Raw genomic sequence first — 24,311 nt, forward strand, 5'->3', positions numbered from 1 at the left:
ACGAGTAAACAGACCTCCAGGATGTTGCGAGGCGCGAAGTTTTAGCCCTAAATGTTAGGTTACGACACTAATAAGTGTGATACAAAAGCTCATTATAGATAATTTATAGAGTTAAAAGGTGATTAGAGTCAGCGCAGCGAACATTTTAGCATTGTAACATTTTAACGGCAGCTGAGAGGCTGCTGAACGCGATGGTGTCTGTGCTACGGTAAGCTAGCATGCTAAGCTAAGTGGCTACCGCGAGCTCCTCCGGACATGTCAGCCGGAGCAGGAGCCGCTTCTGGCGGCTCTCTGGAGTCCACTCTGGATAGGAAGTTCCAGGGTGTTTCCAACACTATGGACTCAATTCAAGGACTGTCAACGTGGTGCATCGATAACAAGAGGTACCACAGCCTGATTGTACGACACTGGATGAGGATTTTGAGGAAATGTGAGTAGCTTTAATGTTACTAACCGTCCAACTGACCGTTGCTGCTTCAGTTAAATAGGTGATATTTTTACGGCACAACAATGGCTGTCATCCTAGTGTCTAAAGTTACTATTATAGTATGTTATTTATGTTATTATATTATGTTATTTGTCAAATGTGAGTAGCTTTAATGTTACTAACCGTCCAACTGACCGTTGCTGCTTCATTTAAATAGGTGATATTTTTACGGCACAACAATGGCTGTCATCCTAGTGTCTAAAGTTACTATTATATTATATTATGTTATTATAAAATGTTATTTATGTTATTATATTATGTTATTTGTCAAATGTGAGTAGCTTTAATGTTACTAATTGTCCAACTGACCGTTGCTGCTTCAGTTAAATAGGTGATATTTTTACGGTACAACAATGGCTGTCATCCTAGTGTCTAAAGTTACTATTATATTATGTTATTTGTCAATATTTGTGCTCCCCTACGGAAGGTGCTGTACGTCAAACGACACAAGAACATTTCGGTCGGTCTTACGTGATTACTCTGTGCTGCTAACGTTACTCACAAACATCCCCTCATCCCATTTTAGTTTGGCCTTTAATGCTACAGGTTTTAATTTAATTAACCAGTGTTCATATCATTGGTCACAGATGACTTATGTAGTGTATAACCATGCATACATGCACATACTGTGCATAAAAATCCATCCAGCATGGCCGCAATTAATTATTATGTTCATTACGATTAATCTGTAGATTTTTTCGATTAATCGCTTAATTGTTCTGTCTACAAAATATAAGAAAACAGCGAGGAAAGCCTGTTACAATATCATAGAGTCTGAAGTGACTTCATCGAATGTCTTCTTTTATCCAACCAACATTTCCACACTCCCAAATTTTACAGTTTCTTTAAAATGTAAAGCCAAGAAAAAGTGGCAAATCTTCACATTTTGGAACCTGGAAGTATGACACTTTTGGCATTTTTGCTTGCAAAATAATTATTCATTGATTATTTAAATAGTTGCAGATTTTTGAGTGTCTGTAGAATAACCTACTACTTGACTAATTGTTGCAGCTTTCATTCAGTTTTAATTTCTTTGCACTATTTGTGTAGTTTGTAACTTACTGAACGCTTTACTTGTATATTGATCTTTTATTTTATTTATTTTTTTCTCATTGTTGGTCGTTGGTGCTTTTTATATATATTCACACCTATTTTTTCATATTCACACTGTTGTCAGTGTATGTGAAAATACTTAGCCAATAGAGGTGATACTGATTGCTTACGCTTCCCCTAAATTAACTATATAATTGTGACAACTATATCTGTTACTTTTAAGTTGACTTTTTTCTCTTGTTGTGAAAGAAAGAAGTTAACTACTGCTGCCTTATCTGTTGACAGGACAAACTTCACCTACTTGATGTTAAGTTACTAAAGTCCTTGTTAAGGGGGGCGTTTGATTTTGCGTTGATAACTGAAGTAGCAAAGTGTTTTTCGAAACTTTGATACAAACCTGGAGAAGAATTCCAGGGTCCCAAGTATCAGTTGCTTTTTGGCATTTTGATTATTTGCAGATTTGTACTTTATTTTTACCATTTAAGTCCAGCATCAGCTGGGACCTGCAATATTACACTGTCTTGTGGTATTATCCTGCAGAGGGGCTTTGTGTCAAAATCTAATTTAACACATTTATTATTTGAGTTTAAATTGTGCTGCCATGATGCATTTTTATAAATTAAGTTGTGTCTCGGCAAATATCTTCAAACTCACTGACATACTGATAAACCAGGGACACTTAAAAGCATAACAGACATGTTTGTTTTCGGGTCACTGTGCAAAATGGATCAAAGCTGCCATCTATTGTGGGATTTGTGCACTGTGCTAGATGGTAACTTGGATACAACAGGGGCCAGACAGCAATGTTTTTTTTCCTCAGGGCCCCTGAAACAGTCTTATTCAGCCATTTGTGCTACAATGTTGTTTTGTCCTAAGCTGAGTCTCGAGGACTGCTGTAGTAAAAGTTATGTCATCTTATGAAACAGTGTTGATGAATTGCTTTGTAGTTTACTGACTGTTGAAATTAAGGTTGAAACATAACCTCATTTGTATGATTTATCTCAAAAACAAAACTTTTCTTGATGGTGAAGGTGCGTTGTCGTCAGGTTGCTCTCTATAAAAGTATGATAGGCTTTGGTAAGAATTCTTTGTTTCTTCATACCGTAAGTATTAGGTAACCATTCACCACTTAATAATAATAATTAACTTGCAACTCATCTCTAGTTTTGATGCTTTCTTTGATTTACAGAACAATAGCAGAGGGGGAAATACATGCTGAATAGTCTTGATTTTCACCAGTCCTCAAATACAATTGAAGCATGACAATGAACCTTCTGATCACTTTCCATTGTCGGGGGGGATTTCAGTGGGCACTGCACAAACAAGTTTTCTCAGTTTTGTATGAGATTCACGCAAGCGCTTTCTGTTGAGTTGAGGTCCTGAAGCAATCATCTGTTTTGTTGGTTTAGCTTTGTGTAACTTAAGCTTTTTGTGCTTCTCAAGTTTGTCACTGGTGTTTTGCAGTAACAGATTGTGCATTTCAGGCTGCGGTTGCAGTGTGGTGATGTCCCCCGAGATGCTGTATTCTTGTAGGCCTTGGTTACACATATGTTTACTTGTTTGAGTATCTCTTTACTCAAAAAAAGTATTGCATAAGCCTGTGCTGCAAGATCTGACAATATTATATGACTTGTAGACTTGAGTTCTCTGTGTGTTATAAAGTCCATCACAAATGGTATTTAAGTGGCCTGGTGCTGGACTAATCCTTGTTAACGGACTCACTGAAATCTTGTATGTGTCATGTATATTTTGTATTTGTATACTCTTTCTTTTTGCACTTTCCAAATACCAGTTTTTGGTCATTGAAGATTTGTTGAGAAAAAAAAAGATTCTTTTTTTTCTTATAATAGTTACCAAAAAGGAACATTTTGAAAGACAGCCGAGCTGTTACTAAAGGTTTTTTTTAGTTATTTTAGCAAGATAGTTGTGGATTTGTGATATGCCCTTTTCCTTTGGCATATCTGGCACTCAATTTTTTGGGGGCCATCTTCACTAATTCACCAAAACACAAAGTCAAATTCCTTGTATATGTAAATGTACTTGGCAATAAAACCGGATTCTGATTCTGATTCTGATTTTGAAACTATTTTAGATGTTTGACTTTTTCAACATCTGTAATCCTGTCACGTGCGGTCACAGTTTCGGCAGTGCTGGACTGCTGGTGACTGACATTAGTTGAGAGCGAGTCGGAGTCACAGATACTGAGATTAGATGTCTTTGTCTGAGAACAACCTGTAAAAATGCTGCTTTTCTGTGTTCTGTATCAATGTAAATTAAATGTATTTTAGTTGGTCAGACAAAACACATGTAAGACATCACCTTTGTAGGTAGTAAAATGTGACGTGTGTGTGCCATTTTCACTATTTTTAAAAAATTCATTTACTTTAAACAATTGTCAAAAAATGACACATAAATAGATAATGAACATAATTGTGATTTGTATGTGCAAGATAAGCGGACAAGTCATTTAAAAGAGCTGAATAATCATTTGATGCTGGACTTTAGCTATAACAACGTAGCATCTGTTTTTTGTTAGCTATTTAATCTACAGCTGCAGTTGCATTCAAAAGTACATTTAAAAAACAATTATATTCAGTTTTATTTAGAAAGGTTTATTGCAGATACCAACATACCAACCTGAAGAGCTTCTTGTTTTTAATGGAGGTTGTCCGGCCTCTGTCGTCAAAACAGGTGTTTGTTTGAAATAAAGTAAATAGACGAGTGACCCACTTGTGTTAATGTTATGCAGGAAGCTTTTATTTGTGTGTTGACCCCATTTTGTGTTTTTGGTGTGTTGCTGTTTGATGTACCAAAACATATCAGTGTCTTCACACCCGCTGTGGACAGGACATTTAACACAGACTTTTATGGGATGATTGGCTGGCAGATTTTACTTTAGATTTACTTAGATTTCGTTTTTACTCCCATACGTTTGTTAAAGAGAGAGAGCCTTGCCTCACGATTTTCTATCTTTCTCTCTCAGCTTGCTTTTTGTGTTTAAGTTAGATCAATTTTAATTTGACTGAGAATAGTCTGAAATAAGTCTGTTTATAACAGCTTTTTGTTTGTCCTGTTTTTCAGTCAAATAGCTATAACTTTCTTATGTTTGTGCTTTGAGTAAGAAACTTGTCCTCTATCTTCTATCACCTGGATGATTTAAGCAAATCAATGAAAACTTTTCATGTAAATGTGTTGGCTTTGAATTAAAAGCACTTTTTTTTTTTTTCTTTTTATCTTTTGTCACAATTAATGTTTGAAACAGATGGGGTCGATGTGGTAATTTCTATGATAATCTGTTTCCTATATATCTAATTCCCCCCAAATACCATTGCAGTCCAAAAATTGAGTTTGTGTCTATTAATTAATTAGATCTATTAATTAATAGAACAATCTAGCATTTGTATGGGGGGTTAGTGTTGCCCACATATTCTGTGATGAGATAATAACATTATCCAGCTGAGAAGTTTGATTCTTTCTGTGATTTAGAGAAAAGGTTTTGTGGGGAAAAGGTGTGGTCTGTGCGAAAAATATCAATTTGGTGTCTGATTCAGAACTCGGGTATCATGTCGGCACAGAAATCAAAACATTTCAAACTATACTCAGTCTCATGAGTGTGAAAACGAAGGAGGCTGTGAGGTTACCCCCTCTTCTTGAACACTCTCTGTTGTGGTATTATGTTGCGTAGTCTTCTTGTTTGTTAAATGTCATATAGCCATTGATCACATGCTCTCTTAAATGACTTGCTCTTTCTTTGCCCTCTGATCACTTTGGATCTCTGATATAACGAGGTGTTGCTTGAGAGTTAATCAGTCACAATTTTAAAAATTCATAAGAAACAATGGTTTTCACACAGTGTATCTGTCCTTAGGTTAAACAGTGTCTAATAAATCATTATTGTTATTTTTTTAAATAAAAATGCCAAACGGGGTGAAACGTTCAGGTGTTTGATTCAATTGGTTGGTGGAGTTGATCAGAAATATACTGGAATATATATATAAAACAGCTAAAAAGGATGTGTTTAGCTGTTTTTTCACTGTTTGCTTGATTGTCGATGGGAAAGTGAGTTTCTAGATTTACTCGCCAGAGGAGGTATTTTACTCGCACTGTGCAGTTGGGCACTCTCAACACTTATTGTTGTACCATGTTTTATATTTACAGTTTAACATAAACTAAAATTTGTTTCCTTTTTTTCTTTAATGTCATTCCAATATGAAAATATTCTTTGTTGTTTGGCCCCTTTAAATTTGTAACGGTCATAAATGATGGATGCGTCTCATTTTACATAGTCATTGAACAGTCAGCTAATCATAAAAATAGTCAAATATTTCAAAAATTGCAGAAAGACAAACCTGTTGAATCCAGCTGTCTTCTTCAATGTGTGCCGTCTATTGTTTGGACTGTGTTAATGTTTCAACTTAATCTGTGTAAAAGGTGTAATTCTGTTGTTTCTGGTGTCTGGAGGAAACAAAAATCTAAATTGAAAAAAAAATGATAAAAGATATGGGCCTCATTTGAAGTTATCTGGACTCTGCTGGTTCAGCAGAACTTCTGCCTGGTTGTGGCTTGATGGTAACCCCAGATCAGATTTTTGTAAACCTGCTTAGGTTTATGCAGAAAAAGCACTTGGTTAGAGCTGGAGAATGACAATGGTTTGGCTTAAATTGATCACTTAAGCTCACCTGGTAGAGCGGGCGCCCCATGTACGAAGGCTTTGTCTTTGCCGCCACAGGTTCAATTCCGACCTCGGCTCTTTGCTGCATGTCATCTGCTCTCCCTCCCCCTTTCACGCTGAAGCTGCCAAAAAGCCCCAAATGATCCTCAAACAAACAAACAAGCGAACAAAAAGCATGAAATCTCACAGCGTTTTTTGTGAATCTGGGGTTACCCTCTTTACACGACTCCTCTGCCGTCCCCGTAAACTAACATCACTGTCTCTCTTTCCTCCAACAGCTGATGCCTCACACAGACTCAACCTTTTTTACGTCGCCAATGATGTCATTCAGACCTGTAAAAGGAAAAACGCCATTGTTTACCGCACGGCATTCGCAGAGATTCTCCCTGAGGCCTTCTTGCTGGTCAAGTAAGTCGTTTTCGGAGATGTGGTTTTATGGAGGGCTCAGCTCTTTCAAAAATAACTGTTGTGTTAGACAGTCCTGATTTAATGTCCCACATATGTTCCTTTATTCTTCCTCCCCTTCATTTCGACCTCATCCTTTGACTTTAGCTTTTGTGTCTCACTTTCTCTGTCTCCTTTGTCCTTGTTTTTTTGTTTTATTCATTCAGAGAAATCCCTCACACATAAAACACAAATGTCATTACAACAACAAAACATAAATCCCTGCGCTCCCTCGTCCTCATTCTGTCTTTCTGTCCCCTTCCTCCAGCAACGAAGGTGACCCCAAGGTAATTAAATCGGTGGAGAGGATACTGTCCATCTGGGAGGACAGAGGAGTGTATTCAGGGACACTCATTACTGAGCTGAGGAGTAGCTTAGTCAAAGAGGAGTCCCCTCCTGTGACACCCGCGGAGCAAAAGAGTAAGTGTCTTGGCTTTTTTTTTTTCTCATTTCCTTTTGACAGTTAATTAATGCCTCCTCTCATCACTGATCTTGCAAAGTTTTGTCTTCAAACACATTTCATACACAGACTTTGTATCCACTTTGTTTTGTAAGTTACAGTATGTTGTTCTTCTGTTAGTTACTGTAGATTCATTCTTATGTGTTGTGAATTTGTATTATTTTATCCAAATACTGAATGGCATTTCCCTGATAACAGCTGTTTTGGTGGGTGGTGCGGCAATAGTCCTTCACTGAAATAAGTCAATAGGCGAGTTTCCATTAAACCTCAAATTGTGCGAATTGAAATAGCGAATATAAAATACGCTGAATGGAAACTCATCAATTTGAGGGGGTATTTCAGGCGATTTGAAAAAGTCATATTTCGCAAAACTGCAATGGAAACACTTTTTTCCACTTTTATAGGTAACATGATGCTATGGTTATGTGCTTGTTGTTAGGAACTGGCTTCCTTAGGCGTGATGTAGCAGGCTCATACATGGCCACCTCACGTATGAGGGATTATCGCTCGCTTAACACGCCTATGTTGCCTTCGAATGGAAATAATGACGGCTCGTGCGATGGCTGCAATAGAAATAAACTTGCTAATGTTATGAACATCCATCATGCTTATGGGAATGTTATCGTGAGAAGAGAAGTCTCATAACATCACTCGCTGGAAATGCAGTCATCTCGCAATTGTGTTTAATAGATGTTTCAAAAATATTGCTTCGTTTTGCACAACCTGCCCAGTGATTAGCCCAGTTCACACAAGGGTAGTGTTATCTGAGCACCTCTGGTAATTTGTAATAATTACACAGGTCGTTTGTGATATTAATCCCACGCAAATCTGCTATGTCAGTAATTTGTTAATTAAAAATTCAACCAAAAATTACCTACTAAACTTTGACAAACATATATGTTAGTATATCAGTCCCATGCAACTCGGTATCTCAGTGTTTTGGGATTGTATTTAGGTTTTTGATTTTTCAGCACCTCATTTCTGTGTCTTTTGTGGTCGAGAATTACGAAGGCTGTGTTGGCAATTATACATGAGAGTTTGAACAGCATTTTGGGTGCAGGATACCCATTTGGAGAATGAGCAGCCTTGAATCCATCAGAAGAGCGAAATCTTGAAAGATAATGAGACGGATGACGTGACAATCTGCAGCAGAAACAGTTGTTACACATTTAAATGCTTGTGGCCACAACTCCATATGCTACAAATGAAGCAAATAATGTTTTAAAGATAAACAAGTATGAAAAATTAAATTATTATTCAAATAATAAGAGAGCATTCAATAAAGCCATACCTAAACAAGACATGACTAAGGAACATTATTTCCACCATAAATGTCAAGTTTATTTCCAAATCTATTTATATTTATTATAAAAAAGAATAAATCCATTATACCATAGGCATGATGAAGATGCGTTCCCCATTTTAATTGTCGGAGAAACACTGCTGAATGTCGCACACCTTTGTGGGGATGCTCAATGTTTTCCGTGTGATGGGATCTCTAATTTTCCGTCTTATTTTTTTATTAAAGCTCCAGGGGAGTCTAAAGCAGATCTACAGTCCAAGGTTGTTGCTGAGTTTGTGGTAAGTAACACATTTAAATTTTGAACAGAACTAAACGGCAACTTTGTTAATTTAGATTATAAATAAGTATTTCCATGCTGGAAAGATGGTCATTTTATAAAACCGGGCTGTTTGTGCAGTAGAAAGACACAAATACTTTTGAAATTGCTGCTAAATGATCAGAGAAAAGAGCTGAGGCTTCCACTTTTGCTTAGGAGATAGACAACAACTACCAGAATGCACTGTGCTGCAGCAGACAAAAAAGGCTCCTTCTTGTGGGTGACGTACTATGAGTTTGCTTTGGCTCTTTTAAAAACAACATGGCCGGCTGGTAGCTAACAAACTGGTATTACAGTTAAACAGTGCACTAAGTTATGTTTCTGAAGACATTTTAGGTGAGAAATAGGCAACCCAGAAACAAAATCTTGGTTCATATTTGATCAGCACGGCCTAGTTTTACGGTTTGAGTTTGGTCTGCATTTGAGAGAAAAAGAGAGAAGCAGCTCCCTTCCCTTCTATACTCTTTGCGTCTGAATGCAGATATAATGCATGTATTATGAGCAACAGCCTTAGAGAAGTAATATCTGAGTGCTGGTAAGATGGAGGGAAGTTTAACTCATCTCATTAATACCCATATTGTTATGATGCAAATCTTTTTTGAAAATCATAAGTATACCTTTAAGCTTATATAAGAAGTCATTCTTGTTGCTATTTTTCTCCTTTACTCTAATACTATGTTGCTCTCACGTTCTGGCTGACCGCTCCCTCTGCTTTAGCCCCAGGCACTTATCGACGAACTGTCCAAGTATAAGAGATCTCTGGACGAGGTGGACCTGAGAGAAAAACAGCTGGCAGCGATGAGGATTAACATCTGCAGTTCTGATGCCCTCAAGAGACTCAAAGGTGCTCGCTTTAGTCGTCTTCTACTGTTGTACCATCTGTCCCGCTGCAACGCACAGATGGGTCTTGGTGTCAAGATCATCAGTGTTCCTTTTATTTATTTATTTTACATTGCCTCAAATATTATTCTTACATGCTTGATCCTGAACAGATAAGGCTGGGGGAAAGAAATTCTCCAAGGACTTTGAGGAAGGAAGTGCGCAACTGCAGGAGTTTGTCAAGTTCTTTGACAAACAAATCAAAACGGGGCCTCCTCTCATGGAGGCCCTCAGCAACGCAGATATCTTCTACGAGATGCAGTACAAGGAGGTCAAGATTGTTGCTAATGTGAGTGACAATGCATTTCTTTTTGGAAAATGATGTACCTGTACCTGTTCAAAATGATTCCTTCAGTTTGATGGAAGTATGAGTATAAATTTAATTTAAGATGAGATGAAAGGCACATTTTTTCATACATGAAAAGCTCCGCTGTAGGAAGCTGCAGAAAAAGTAGTAAATGATGCATGTATATGAAAGCAAAAAAGAGATGAAAATCCTCAAATTTAAATAGCCACTAAATACTTCAGAATGAAATTTAAACACTGCTGAGTCTATAGATTTCAAACATTTTAATTTGAAAGCAGTGTATTTAAATTTATTTGACCTGACTTAACCTCTTTGAAATTAAAATATGAAATCTCTTGATTGCAATTTCAAAAGCTGAATTATTTATTTATTTTTTTAAGCTCAAGTTTTTAAAACTTGGATCTAAAAATTCAAGTCTGAAAAATTAAAATAGCAAAACCCGAGCTACCCAGGATGATTTATGTACAATCAAATACATATAAACAGCACAAACTGGCCGACTTACAGCAGCTCTGTTGTTTTTCCTGGTCTGCATTTTTGGGTTTCGGTTTTTGAGCCACTTTCTTGTATCACATGTGTGGACAGACTGTGCTCTTATTCACTTATATCTTTTATTTACTTCCATTTATGTGTAGGTGATGCAATTATGTACAATAGATAAAACTTCTTATTAACTGAAATGACAGAAAAGTTATTATTATTATTATTATAACTATAATAATGATAATACTTGTTGTTGTTATATTTTTTAAAATGCTACAAAAATGTGTACATATTTTTTCTTTTTACAATTTTCAACACTTTTTCTGGTCATTTTCTATTATTTTAATTGTAATCTGGCTATAAAAGCTGTTGGTAGCTTGTGTTTCATTCACTAACACTTCATTAACGTTCCTCTGAAGGCTTACCAGACGTTTGCCAACCGGGTTGCCCACCTGAAGCGTAAACTGGACACTCTGAAGGCCACCTTGCCAGACCTGGACGATTCACCCATCCCCTCGCCCTCTGCAGACGCACCGTCTCCAACAGGCTCAGAGTCCCCTTTCCATGGTATGGATATGGCCGATCCTGATCCCGATCTTGATGGCTCTGCTATGGAAGACGAAGCGGAGCCGCCGGCCCCGAGCCCTCTGTCCTCACCCGGAGGATCCCCTAAACACACAGAGACTGTCGGGCAGAATGACAACCGTGACGTGGAAGACATGGATCTCTCTGAGGAAGAAATGGACAGCGGTGGTATTATAGGTAAGGAATGGACTCAGTGACGGCACAGTGAGAGCCTTTAAAATGAAATATTTTTTATAAATGTGGAATTCCTGTGGCAGCATTGTGCAGAAAATGTGTCAAAATAATAAAAAGCACCATAAACAATAGACATTTAAGGTACTAAATCACGCTAGAAATCCATACATGGTTAAAAATAATGTACGTAGCCACTGTGATGTTAACTGTTGGTCTGTGGACTAATGTTTTAAATTCTTGATTTCGCATTTTGGTCGTCGTGATCTTTTTTCTTTTTTTTTTTTTGGAGCCACAAGTGACCATATTTGCATGAAAGGGTAAAGCATATACTGTATACTATATACTATATACTATATAGCGCTAGCTTATATGTAACTGCTGGCAGGGAGGGATTCTTTGAGTGTTTTTTTAGTGCAGTTAAACGCTAAAAGTGACCAAAATGTTAGAATTTCATGAACTGAGATCACACAATGAAAGGCTCAAAAAAAGATTTTAAACTCTTTATTTATAAACAATTTTCATGTTTTAAGTACAGTACAGAACTAGGTAATAAAATAAAGAACACAAAGTAGAAAATAAAACAAACAGAGTTTTAAGATGAAAACATTGGACAACACCCAAAAACAATTTTTTACAGTTATTTAAATATATAGAGTGCTATGAAATAGGTTGTTTTGGTAGCGACCTGTCAGTCATGAGGTAGCCCCGCCCTAAAGCGTACCCTGCTTTATCAGCTATTTTACTGTAAATGGCACGAAAGCTTACGAAATGAACATCATACTGTTTTGAAGGAAACTTTAATCTTGTTTTTGAGACCATAAACTAATAAATCAACTAGGAAGTAGGGTCATTTTGCTATTGGCTTGTATACAGTCAGAATTCTTTTTGCGAACAGTGGCGTCACCCTCCTGCAGTTTAAAAAAAATGCAGGTTTCAGAGACTTCCACACTGGCTACGCCTACTTTTGTGTTTACAGCCTATGAGAAAATCACACAAAACTCACAAGCTTCATAAGTCAAGTATTCCTGACGATTTTTGTTCCTGACAATTTCCAATGACGATTTTGTTCCCCACATAGAAACACATATGCTGTTTTTGTTTTTGTTGTTTTGTTGTTTGTTTGTTTTTAATAAATAGATAAATGTTTTATTGCCTCGAACACCTGCAGCTCACCTTATAGGATCTGTGTTAACCACCACAGTCAACGCCACTGGGTTAAATATGACCTTTTATCAGCACGTACATTTACTGAAATTTGTTTTTAAGACATATGTTAAGATGATCTCATTGTTATACTACGTCTACTATATTTTACCATTTTATTTAGCTTTCACTGCTCAAGTAAAATTTTCACTGAATAAAATTAGCACATTAATAAATAATAAAAATAACTCTTCATGCAGCCCTACATCATTTCAACATCATGCACAGTATCTTATAGCTAGGATAGGATTATTTGCTATTACAGTGTCAGTGTGTTAAGAAAATTTGTATTTTAACTTGGTCGCTGCACATAAACTTTTTTATTCAGACTTCATTTTTTAGATGGATGACCTTTGTATTACAGTTTTGTTTTTCACACAAAGCTTGAGAGACTAACCTTCGGTGTTTTCAGTAGCATGTTCTCCTCCACTGATTTATTAGCGGTGCCTTTCATGCTCCCATAAATTATGTGTGCTTGTAGAAAAGAAATGACTAAATTAATTGTGGTGCTTAATAACAAATAACTATAGTTGTCTTGTTTCATCAAATAGAGTGTCTCACTGCTGTTTTTTTTCTCAGTTGAGGAGAGGATGGAAAGTCTCGCCCCCCCAAAGGTGTCCACTTCAAAAACGGAGCCATCAGTGTCAACAGAGCAGCCCGTCACGCAGGTCACGCCCCCTGTGGCGGCTCCTGTGGCGGCTCCTGTAGCAGCAGCAGTGGGAAGCATTGACCTCGGTAAAATTGGCTCCCTCCTCACCAGTTTTTCGATCAAGAAGAACACAGGTGAGCACTGGTGGCTGTTCCAACATCATATTAAAGCTGTAATAAAACCACAACCAACCAAAATTATAAAAATGTTAAAACAGAAACATTCAAAATATTTATTGTGTCACCTTTAAAAAAAAAAAGAAAATCTTTGCACGGATGATTGGATGGTGTTTTGTGACGTCTGCTATGAAAAATACTTTCCCTTTAATAATAATAAGTCTAAATTTAATTTCACCTTTAGTATCACAAAAAAGGATATATTTCTTTTCTTTATTCTAAATATAACTGGATGTCATTAGTCAATACCCATAAAGTATCAACCAAAATAACCCAGCATTACTGAAACATCTCCAGTCAAATGATCCTGTCTGCACTGTCCTATATCTCATCTGCCTCTGCCTGGATAGCACGAGTTAACACACACTCTCACAACTGTCCTGGGCTTGGAGCTCACACTCGTGTTGCAGCCACAACCGATACAGTCTGTGATGCGGTGAAGTCAAGTGCGGTGTATTTGATGAAGTTGAAGCTCTCTGTTTGAATCGGTCACACTTCAAAGTTACTGGTATCATATTCTTTTAAATGCTACTCAGCCCTGATTATAAATGTGGTTTGAGTCCCACCATTCTCCTGCAATAGTGCTTATTTCTAAGAAAGTGCTTTTGCTGATTAAAAAATCGTCTCCATAATCAGTTATGGCAATTTGCAGTTAAAGTGAGTGTCCCGCTCTGTCTCACAGGACCAGTAGTGGAGAGTCCTCCTGCAGCTGCCCCTGCTCGCTCCTCAGTTAAGACAACACTTGCCTCTGTAGCCTCTCAGGATGCCAGTTCGTTGGTAAGCCTTCTCTCCAAGGTGGACGTGAGCCCCGCAGACCTCCTCGGTGCTCTCTCCAAAGTCCAGAGCCAAGGCGGCCTTGAGGGTGAGAACAAGTAGTCGTTTGTTTAATTTGAAAGCAAAAACTTTCTTGTTATATTATCTCATACATTCAAAGCCTCAAGGTTGTTTAAAGTGCATTTCTGTGTTTTCTGTTTCTTCACTTAGGCATCACGTCTCTTCTGAGCAGCCCAGCTGCAAATGTCTCCTCTGACTCCTCCAGTTCAGGCAAGATCCCTCCCTCTCCCTTACCCACATCTGCATCCGCAGGGCCCTCTCAGAGCCTGTCTCTCTCCTCTGTCGCACCTGTGCCTTCTTCACACAGCTCCACTGTAAGACAGAGCACAAGCTCCCTAGCCCCCACTCAGACTCCCAACCCAGCCTCAGCCCTGGTCCAGGCTCTCCACAGAGACATGGATTTGACAACAGAGCCAGAACCGTCCCCGTCTTCAGAGAGTTTAGAGTCTAAAATCCACAGCTTCCTGCAGGGGAACCGTGCTTTCAGTGCGTTCAGCCTTGGTCTTTCCACAAACCCAGCACTTGGAGAGGACAACAGTCCAGTAATTGGGACAGACACCCAGGGTGGGACCCCAGTGCGGGATGAGGGCGGAGGAACCCCAACTCAAGATGAGATTATGGACAAGCCGGTGGTGGTCCCATTCACGTCCAACACAAATCAGCCATTGTTTGGAGAAAATGTCGAAACGGGTTCTCTCGTATACCAGAACCGCGGTCAGCAGAACCTCAACAATCCCCAACAGCAAGCTCACGTGCAGCCGAGCATGCCTCAGAACGGGCAGATCTACCAGCCGTACACATACGGCAAACACGAGATGTCAGAGCATGAGATTACTGCGCCTGTTGCACATTACCAGCAGATTTCTGCTCAAACAGGAGGGCCAGTGCCTGGAGAAAGAGCCCCGGGCAGCGCCAGTAGCACACAGACAATAATAGGCTTTCAGGGGGTGAGTGAGAGGGGTTGGTACGCTGACGCTTACCCAGAGGGGAGCTCCCAGCAACCCAGAGGCTACAGCGTGACAGCGCCTGGAGGGGCTGCAGAAAATAAGACCTCAGGACTTCATCCGTACCAAACAGAGAGATTTCAGGAACCTCAAGATTTGGCCTCCCAGCAGGGCGCCACCACGTCTCCTGGCATCCTCAGAAGCAACCTTCCTCCTATCCCAAGGTTCCCTCCACCTCCTCATGTCTTTGACGCGCCCCCTTCAGCGCCCAGCAGTATGATGATGCCACCAGAGCAGCAGCCGTCGCAGCAGCCGTTGCCTAGCCCGGGCTCGGGGGAGGTGATCGGGACCAGAGGCAACAGCGTCATCAGTGGGATGGTGGTCCACGACCATCAGCACAAATCCATGTTTCCTCCTGATGATGCGCCGTATGATCGTGACCGAGCTCGTCCTCCTCACCCCGAGCTTTTCCGCCCTCCCCCAGATGACCCGCGCTACCAGGACGAGCTCCGTCACCGTGATGCCCGTTTCTTTCAAGACGACCCTTACCGCCACCCGGACGATCCATACCGCAGGCCAGGCAGCCCTCCACACCACTTCCCAAGAATCCGAGGCCGCCCCACGCCTCCTCGCTCACCCTCTGATGACCCTTACTACGCCCAAGACTACAAGCGGCACAGCCCTCCTCTTCCTCCACACTACGCTCCAAGGAGACCACCACCGCCATCTAATTTTGAAATTCGCCATCCGGGTCCACGGCCTCCACATCGGCCTCTGCACCCAGCACACCACCCACAACCCAGAGCGCCGCCCCCACGTGCACCATTTCCTCATTTCCACGGCCCTGATCCGAGGTTAAGAGGCAAACGTCCAGGTCCAAGAGGAGGCGGGAACCCTGGTCCAATGTTCCCCCCGAAAAGACCCTTTCCACCCCCGCGGTACTGACTGCTTATGTAGCTTTGAGCTCTTCATCACTGTGGTGTCATGAAGTCAGAGGCAGCGCTTTTAAGACTGTTGGTGCACACCCTGTCAGGAGAAACCTGTGAAAAATCTGGGTGGATAAAAGCGCAGGAACAGAGGCGGGCACCGGGAGACGAGTGTGAATTAATTCAGCAGCTACCTGAGGAAAATGTGACCGGCGACGAATAAAGGATGGTGGAGAACAAGAGACAACACCAGGAGATGTGAGAGAAATCAGAGGCTCTGAGAGGGGCTGCTGAGCTGAAGAGTGAAGACAGAAGATTAAAGAAAATAAGAGGTGGATATATATATAATTCACTTTTTTTTGTGTTATTTGCTCCAGTACGAAGCATTGCATTAAATATGTAATTGGGCAGTCAGTTTGATAAAGGTCAGAGTGTGTGCATGGTGTGCGTGTGTGCATGCGCTCAAGTGTAAGTTTGAATCTAATGAGTTATTTTTGCTAAGAAAGTAACAAAAGAATGTAGCTGGAGCAATGTTTCTGCTGTTATTTGGTTTCTCGGTGAGCAGTTTTTACTGCTTCTCTTCACATCAGCAGCTTCCCGGTAGCTTTTGGTGAAACATCCAGTTTAAATTAAATCACTTTGGTTATGAAAAACAGAGTGTATGCTATAGAATTTATGTTCCTCCTACTCGTTAGCATATTTAGGGAAATTATTTTGTCACTACTCAAACTGCGGTTGTTATATATTTGTGAAGCGATGCCTTCTCCAGCAGCGCGTGAGATCCCTCCGGCGATAATTTTTTTACGTCTCGTTAAGATCCTTGAAGAAGAGCGGCACATGTCTACTCAAAAGGGAGAAAGAGGTGTGAAAGTTTTTTTTTTTTTTCCCTGCCTCCCAACACCGAGCCAGAAGAAGTGCATTTTCGGCGGGGATGAAGATACTCGTCTTCGGTTTCGTTTTACTTGTACTGACTAATAAAATCTGAGTTTAAAAAAAATGTGTTGTTTTATTTCCTTTGATCTTTGAACTGTGGCAGCACTGACCTAAACTCTTTGTTATCATCTATCCGTAGCATGTTAATGCATTTTGCAGGATTATTCTTTATTTGACGGCAGTATTTAAAGGCATACCTTCACCAACAAAAATTACAATTTGTATATTATTTAGTTATACTGTGTTTTCCACATGCCTCCACAACAAAAATATTGATTGATTGGGGACCACGTGGCACCACAGCAGAACTATATCAAAACAATTTTATACAAACTCACAGAACTCATGCAGTATAATCCAAGTCTCATTTATCCAGACGTACACATGCATTTACTCTAAAACGTCTCTCTTTAAAACTGAAGTGAACCTATTTGCTCTCTTCAGAGCCACACTCCAATAATGAGGGTATTTTTGTGAAAAAGCATTTGTTTGGAAAGCACTGAGATAAATGAGACTTGGATTATACTGCATGAGTTGTGAGAAAATTTGTGGGCCGATGTTTTGATGTTGTTTTGCTGTTAAGCGTGATCCCAAATCAATTCATAAATTATGTTTGCTGTTTTGTGTAGGGGTAAAAAAAAAAAACCTAATTTTTTCCCCACAAATTCAGCATAACACAGCATGACTAACTGATTTTGTGGGTAAAGTATTATTTTAATCACTGTTTTTATACTCATAAACTGATTTCAGTTTAGCTGTAAAATAGGCTGCTGTTTCAACATTATCCCAGAGAGGTAAAAGTAATCAAAGAATGAAAAAATATCTAACTCCTCTTACAAAGGCGCATTTAAATTGAAACAAGTTGAATAAAATGTACTTTTTTATATTAAGATTCTGCTATTTTAAAAAGGAAAAAATATTGTCATATTAAAATCCTTTAAAAAAAAGAAGAAAATAGTCTGTGCTCTAGCTAAATTGCCAGTGTTTGAAATAAGGTTTAAATTTAAGCCGCAAAGAAAAAAAAAATCACAATTTAGGGAGAAATATCCACACAGAGGTTTCTTGCTTTTCATACTTGGATGTTCCTGTTTGATATCGCTTTGTTTCTTTCTAGGTCATTTTTAGTTTTTGTGAGCTTTCTCAGATCACAGTTAATTCGACCGACCCTAAAAGTCTGTGTAGGTTACTTAGTTTAATCTAAGACAAACAAATCTCATATTGCAATCTTATTATTTTCTCTGATCCGCTTTAACCAGCACAATCTTGACATTTGTGCATAGGTTTCTGTTCGTTCTGGAAACAATAGATTTGTAGACTCTTATTTTCAGTGGAGTCCATTATGCTTTATTCTCCACTGATAATAAAGTTGAGACATTGCTTATGTTCATCTGTTCTTTTTGAGCCCGTAGAGTTCGCCTCAAATCAGCTTTTAAAAAATTAAACCAGCTACCAAATCTATTTATACGCGGCTTTCCTGCCTCTGCAAACATTGAGCATTAAGTCAATCAAAAAAAAAAAATCCTTCCTCACGTCCAGGTCACTGTTTTCTGTGCTGGTTGTGTGCTGAACATGTTCTCAGCTGAGGGTTCATTGTTTCCCTTTGGGGGAACAGATGTTTGTTTCCCTCATGGCACAGTAGAAATCTCTCTGGCTCCTCAGCTGTTTTCTGCCTCTTAAACGCAAAAGGGAGAATGAGGGCTCTTTAATTAAATTATGACCAAACTGACTTCAATATGAGAAATTGTGTGCAAGACAGTGATAATCAGTAACATTGATTGGACAATTACAAAACAACTATTTGAGTTATGCTTGATTAATTATTTTGCAAAAATCAAATCTTATTAATTAGAAGTTTGGATTTTGAAACTCTAGTGTACCTTGTTAATGTTTTAATTGTTTTATTTTATGCTCTAAAAATGAATAGATTTTTATGGCATTTATCAAAATAAATGTTTCTTCTAAGAGTCACTAAATTAATTAAACAATCAGATTGACCCAGTTTTACTCTAAACTCGTATTGATTTGAATTTTGTAAGTTTAGATAATACACAAAACCTCAACTCGTGGCCTTAAACGACACGCGGAAATGTTTATTTCACAACCACATTGCAACTTTAACAAAGCTTTTACTTATTATCTTTATTTGCTCTAATTAAGATTCACTCTGTAATCATTACAGTTTCATTCAGGGAAATGAGTGTTAACTATATGCGCGCGCACGTTTTCAAAATCCTATATTAGATGAAATAATAAAAAAATATTTTGCGTAATAAAATAAGGCGAAAAGCGATGATCAGACCGAAGTTAACCGTTATTGATTGTTTTTTTTATTTCTCTGATAAGAGGACGTGCAGTGAGCTCAGGTGCGCAGACCGTCGCCAGATGTCAGTAGATCTTTGCAGCATCACTTTCACTTTATCACTCTGCCTTTCAAGACGAAGAGCAGCAAAGAAACTCTTGTCATGGACGTTGTTAGTGTCGTTTATTGCGCTAAAAATGCATTATTATAATTGATGTTTTTGTTTATTTATTTATCCTGAGCTAGAATTTTAACCCCTTTCCTGTTTGATCCCATCCCTCCTCCTGTTGTCCCCCTCAGGGATCCAGAGCCTCACTTTGATGTGTCTGATGTGATGGGAACCTTCTCCACATGTTACTGAAGAAGAGGAGGAGGAGGAGGAGGAGGAGGAGGGAGTCTGATGCTGTGGATGCTCTCCTCTTTGAATCCTGCTCAGCTCTCCCAGTGAAGCCGCCTCATGCTCTGATGTGGATGCTGTGCACCGCAGCAGCTCAGTGAGTTTGGTACATCACAAACTGAGTGCCAGCAGCAGGACATCCAAAAAGCCAATACAGAAGATTGCTGGTAATAATTGTTTTGATTTATTATCCTTTGTTATGAAAAAGTGCAGATCCTCCCCTGGTCTCCATGTGCTTAACCCTTTGAAACCTGGGCAAATAGGCTTTATTTCTTTAGAAAAACATGAGGAGAAGGCAATGACTTATTAGAAAATGATGAAAATAGCAAGAATTTATTAAAGAGTACAAGAAAATTACCTGAAAATAAGCCCCAAAAAAATAAGAAAATATAACAAACAAACAATAAATAGCTCAGAGAAAATGGCTTAAATTTTATAACAACTCTGAATTATTTTAAACATATACCTGTGATAATTACAAGTAAAGTTCTCCGGACATTTTTTCCTAGTTTAAAAAACAAAACAAAAACAACGTCCCAATTCTATTAATTTCTTGTAATTTGCAGAATTTCTTGTCAAGTTGCTCATTGCCTTTTCTGCCATGTTTTTTTTTTTTTTTTTTTAAAAGAAATCAAATCAATTTGCTCAGGGTCCAAAGGTTTAAATACTTGTGAAAAGTGTCTGAGCGCTGCACAAGGAAAGTGATGTCAATCCAGGTTTTAAAGGGTTAAAGGAATCTCCTCCTACATGACATCAGAAAAAAAGTGAAATCCTAAAAGAAAATCACATCTCTTTAATAACTGCTGGTCTGGTTTCAGGAGCTCCATCACACGGTTTTAATGAGATTTGTCTAACAGTATAGACACTAATGCTTTTATTATGGCCCTTGTTTTATGGGATTATTATTATTTAACTGTATTTATTTTATCTTTGAAAATGCAAACTCTGTAATAGCCTCCTTTTGTGTCTCAAAAGTTAAAACCAAACGTCACCAGAGGACCTGAGGGCAGCAGAGGGGGTTGATATATTTAAAGCAAACTCAAGACCTTCCTTTTTAGTTTGGCTTTTAATCAAACTTTACTTATTTATTTATTAACTATGTATTATATATTTTAGTCTGTTTTACTGTATATTTTATTATTATTTTTAAACATTCTTATCTGTTACCTGTTCTAGTTTTGAAGCATTTACAGTTACAGTTTTGCTTGTATTAAAAAAGCTATACAAATAAAGTCTGATAGATTGAATGTGTGAGAAAAATTCAATAAATAAATAAATTAATTGTTAAGAAAACCCCCCACAAAGATTTGGAAACATTAAATGTTTGACTAGTTTCTTTTTCTTTCTTTTTGATGTGTTTAGGAGGAGAAAGGAGAGCAGGAAGGACGGACTAACAGGCCCATGTAAGTGAGTACATTCTGGATTATTATATACTTTTTAATGCACAATGGCTTCACATTGCTGTCAGCAAACCCGGGTATTCATACACACACAATTGGTGAATAAAAATCTATTAAATGCACATGTCTGTGAAATAAAGACTTATTGTTCAAAGTGAATCGAGGTTGTGTTGTGTGTTTATTTACGATATCTCACGTCGATCAGATCAATGCGCATCCGCTGCTTTATGTCCTATTGGAACCACTTATCTCCAAATTTCAGCTTTGCACTGAGCCAAGACAAACTGTCAGAAATAAATGCTACTTTATAACTGCTCCAGTTGACTACATGTCAAAGAGAAATATTTTATTCTTTACTTCTCTACATTTATTTAAAGCTCCCCAGTTGGATTGTAATATTAATAATTTTGTTTTTATTAGTTTATGATCACCTGATAATAAGGATTTCAGTGATTTTTTTTTTTATTTTACCTTGGAATGGACTATTTATAAAGTTTACAGCAACCTAAAAAAAAGGAAAAAAAAACTTTATGGGAAAAAAGGTCCCAAGTCAGATATTGACATAGACAAAAAATTCAGAAGTTCAACCAATTCATTCAGCCATTTTAATTTAGTTATAATGCTAATTACTAAATAAAATAAAATAAAATAAAATAAAATAAAATAAAAACTGCAAACAAAAGCATGGGATCCTTAGTTGTTAGTCAGTCGTCCCCCACCACTACAGCTCCCCTGTGTGTATACCAAATATACTTTGCAGGATCATGAGATTATTTATAGAATTCAGTAACCCTACATTGCTTTCAAAATAAAAATACCATTTTTGAGATTTACCCTCACAGAGTGACAAGCCTTACTTTAAATAGTCGTAATGTCTATATAAATCAAAATAGAAACAGCAGACATCATTTGTGTTTGCAGCTTGTCACCAGATGTCGTTGTTGGTTTCACTCTGGAATAAAATAATTTAAAAAAAAAGACATCCATTGTGAAAGTGGCACAAATCACGTTTTCTAAGCGCACTTACGTACAATAATTATTTTTGGTTAAAGTCAGATGAGCTGCTGGCTGCACTGTGGGCTTACAGTGAAGGGCGGAAGGCGGATAGGATTTAGTGACTGATGGCAGATGGCAGTCTTAACGTTAGAGACAAGCCGAGGAGATATTCAGCTGTGGGGAAACTCGGGAATTAACGGTTCAGTCTGTGGTGTTTTTAGATAAACAGCGAAATGTTGGTGAAGCCGAGCAGGAGCAGGTCGTGACTCGTTTGAAGTGTCGCCGTGTGCGCAGGTCGGGTGTGTGCAGCCCCCTGTGTGTGTCATGTGGGCTCATTGTTTACATGCTGTCGAGATCTCACAGAGGGCGTGTGCGCGTGTGCATGTGTCCACCCAAATTACGGTCCCTGCATTTTCGAGCACATTTATTGAAATAATGTGTTTTTTTTTCTCCACTGACTGAGAGGGAATGTAGTAGCCATGACAGTGTGTCACGAGTTGAGTGGACCCATTTCAGCACCACGGACAGCTCCACGGCGAGAACAAAAGGCGGATTTGCATCGCTTGATGTCAGGGACCGTCTGCTTTTTCATCGTGCACACGAAAAACGAAAAATAGGATAAATCTCAGAAAATAAGCCCCCTCCTCTTAAAGCTGTTATGAGAGTAATATATCATTATTAAAAACTTAACATAGATGCCATACGATTAACCAGCCACACATGTGATACAAAGTGTGATGGTTATGCCTTTATTTATTTATTTATTTTTATTGTTTTTTATTACAATGTTAAACATTTTAAGAATAGGAGAGATGCAGGGGGAATCTAGAAAATCCTCAAGGGGCTTGACAAGTGGAGTTCCCTGCTAAACTTTTAATCAGTACATACAATCCCTCAAAGTGGCCCAAACAATTAATATCCAGTGAATGAATGCAATCAGTAATGCAACTATTAATTTGAGATATTTTTTGTGTTGCAACATTATGGTGCTGCAATTATGCATCATAATGCATGTTACAGTCACGCAACCAGGTAGAAATTGGGAAAATTTACAGCATAATTCTTCCCTATTTACTGTTTGATATTTTGTACTTACAGTGTACAAGTACTTTATGTACCAGTAGATATAAGGGAACCAGATGTGGAGTTAGGAAATAAAGGCGTTACTATTAGGGAACTGTACTGGTATATTATGCAAGATTTTCATAAACAGAAAAATAACTGTTTCAAATCATCACCTGCTATTAGTTTATGCTGTCAAACAGCCCTATTTTTGTTCTCTATCTTTTGGCACCTAATAACATTACCTAACATACAGTATGTTTTGCACTCAAAGTGCCTTTCAGCATGATTTAAGTGTGTAGGTTTGTAATAATCCTGTAAAAGTCTAGCAGTGGCTTTGTTATCTGGTAATTGAACTTTAGAAACTGGTTGGACTTTAATGGCTCCATTTTAAATGGTGTCCTTCTGTGTGGATGTGGATGTTCTCTCCTCTGCCTGTGCAGTTTTCTTGGTGTCCAGACGTGTAGATTAGGTGAATTGGTGACTATTAATTGCCTTTAGGTGTGGATTTGCTTGCAAATGGTTGCCTGGACATAGACTGCACAGGATCAGTGGGTACAGAGAAAGGATGGGTTTGTGTGCATTGGAGAATAGATCTATAGTATTGAAGGGGTGCCCTGTTGATGTTTTTGTGTTATTGTTGTTGTTGCTATTATATATTTATTTGACGATTGCAGTATGGCACACAATTAATTTCCAAAATGACTCTATCTATCTATCTATCTATCTATAAATTTCATATCAGAGGAAATTGTGTTTAAAGTTATGAAAAACACCCATTTGGAGTCAGTTGCGTTAAACTCATTGGAGCCTCATATATTTTCTCTCTCTGGTGCGATTGTATTTTCATCATCATTCTTCTCAAATGTATTGTTATTAAAAACTTTGATTACATTTTTTAATTAGCCTCCAAGAAAGTGATACAAAGTACAATCATGTAATAAGGAAGAGAAGTGGGAGAAACAAGATGATTTTAAAGTTATTGTTCCAGTAAGACCATTTGTCTTAAATATTAGGGTATGAAAAGAAAAACAATGCATAATCATCAAGTCTGATTTTGATACGCAGTTAGTCATTTGAGTCATTCTTTTAAATTACCGGCACCAGCTTCTCAGGTGTAAATAAATATCTGCTAGTTTCTTCGTAGAATATATACAACTTTTGGACCACTGGCTGAAAAAAACAAATAATTATTACCAGCTTGGGCTTTGTGAAATTTAATTGGTAATTTACTTTAGTTTGTGACATTTTATGCAATAAATCAAATAATCTAAAAATAGTTGTTGCCATAATGTAAAAAATCATTAGTAGCAGGCCTAATTATAAGTG

General features: G+C 38.2%; 1 protein-coding gene across 2 annotated transcripts; it reads left to right on the forward strand.

Moving 5' to 3' along the window:
- Positions 1–21,083, forward strand: rprd2a (regulation of nuclear pre-mRNA domain containing 2a). Of its 2 annotated transcripts, XR_015779476.1 has the most exons (12): positions 1–430; positions 6,491–6,620; positions 6,925–7,076; positions 8,645–8,697; positions 9,453–9,579; positions 9,728–9,903; positions 10,824–11,166; positions 12,946–13,149; positions 13,874–14,053; positions 14,176–16,227; positions 19,428–19,691; positions 20,887–21,083. XR_015779476.1 is itself a non-coding variant. In XM_042506857.2 (10 exons), exons 1-10 carry the CDS (start codon positions 256–258, stop codon positions 15,912–15,914), a joined length of 3,279 nt encoding a protein of 1,092 aa, XP_042362791.2. In that variant the 5' UTR covers positions 1–255; the 3' UTR covers positions 15,915–16,892. The 2 variants fall into 2 exon arrangements, 1 of the variants encoding a protein (XP_042362791.2); XM_042506857.2 differs by lacking the exons at positions 19,428–19,691; positions 20,887–21,083 and having other exon boundaries at positions 14,176–16,892.
- Positions 21,084–24,311: the final 3,228 nt, after the last annotated feature.

This window comes from Plectropomus leopardus, chromosome 17, assembly GCF_026936395.1.
Source record: "Plectropomus leopardus strain MGB_pleo_1.0 chromosome 17, ASM2693639v1, whole genome shotgun sequence".
Classification (NCBI taxonomy): Eukaryota; Metazoa; Chordata; class Actinopteri; order Perciformes; family Serranidae; genus Plectropomus; species Plectropomus leopardus.

Coding starts and splice junctions, on each gene's coding strand:
- rprd2a (XM_042506857.2), top strand. CDS start 256: ATGTCAGCCGGAGCAGGAGCCGCTTCTGGCGGCTCTCTGGAGTCCACT. Junction 6,621..6,924: donor GAGGCCTTCTTGCTGGTCAA/GTAAGTCGTTTT, acceptor CCCTTCCTCCAG/CAACGAAGGTGACCCCAAGG. Junction 13,150..13,873: donor TTCGATCAAGAAGAACACAG/GTGAGCACTGGT, acceptor TCTGTCTCACAG/GACCAGTAGTGGAGAGTCCT.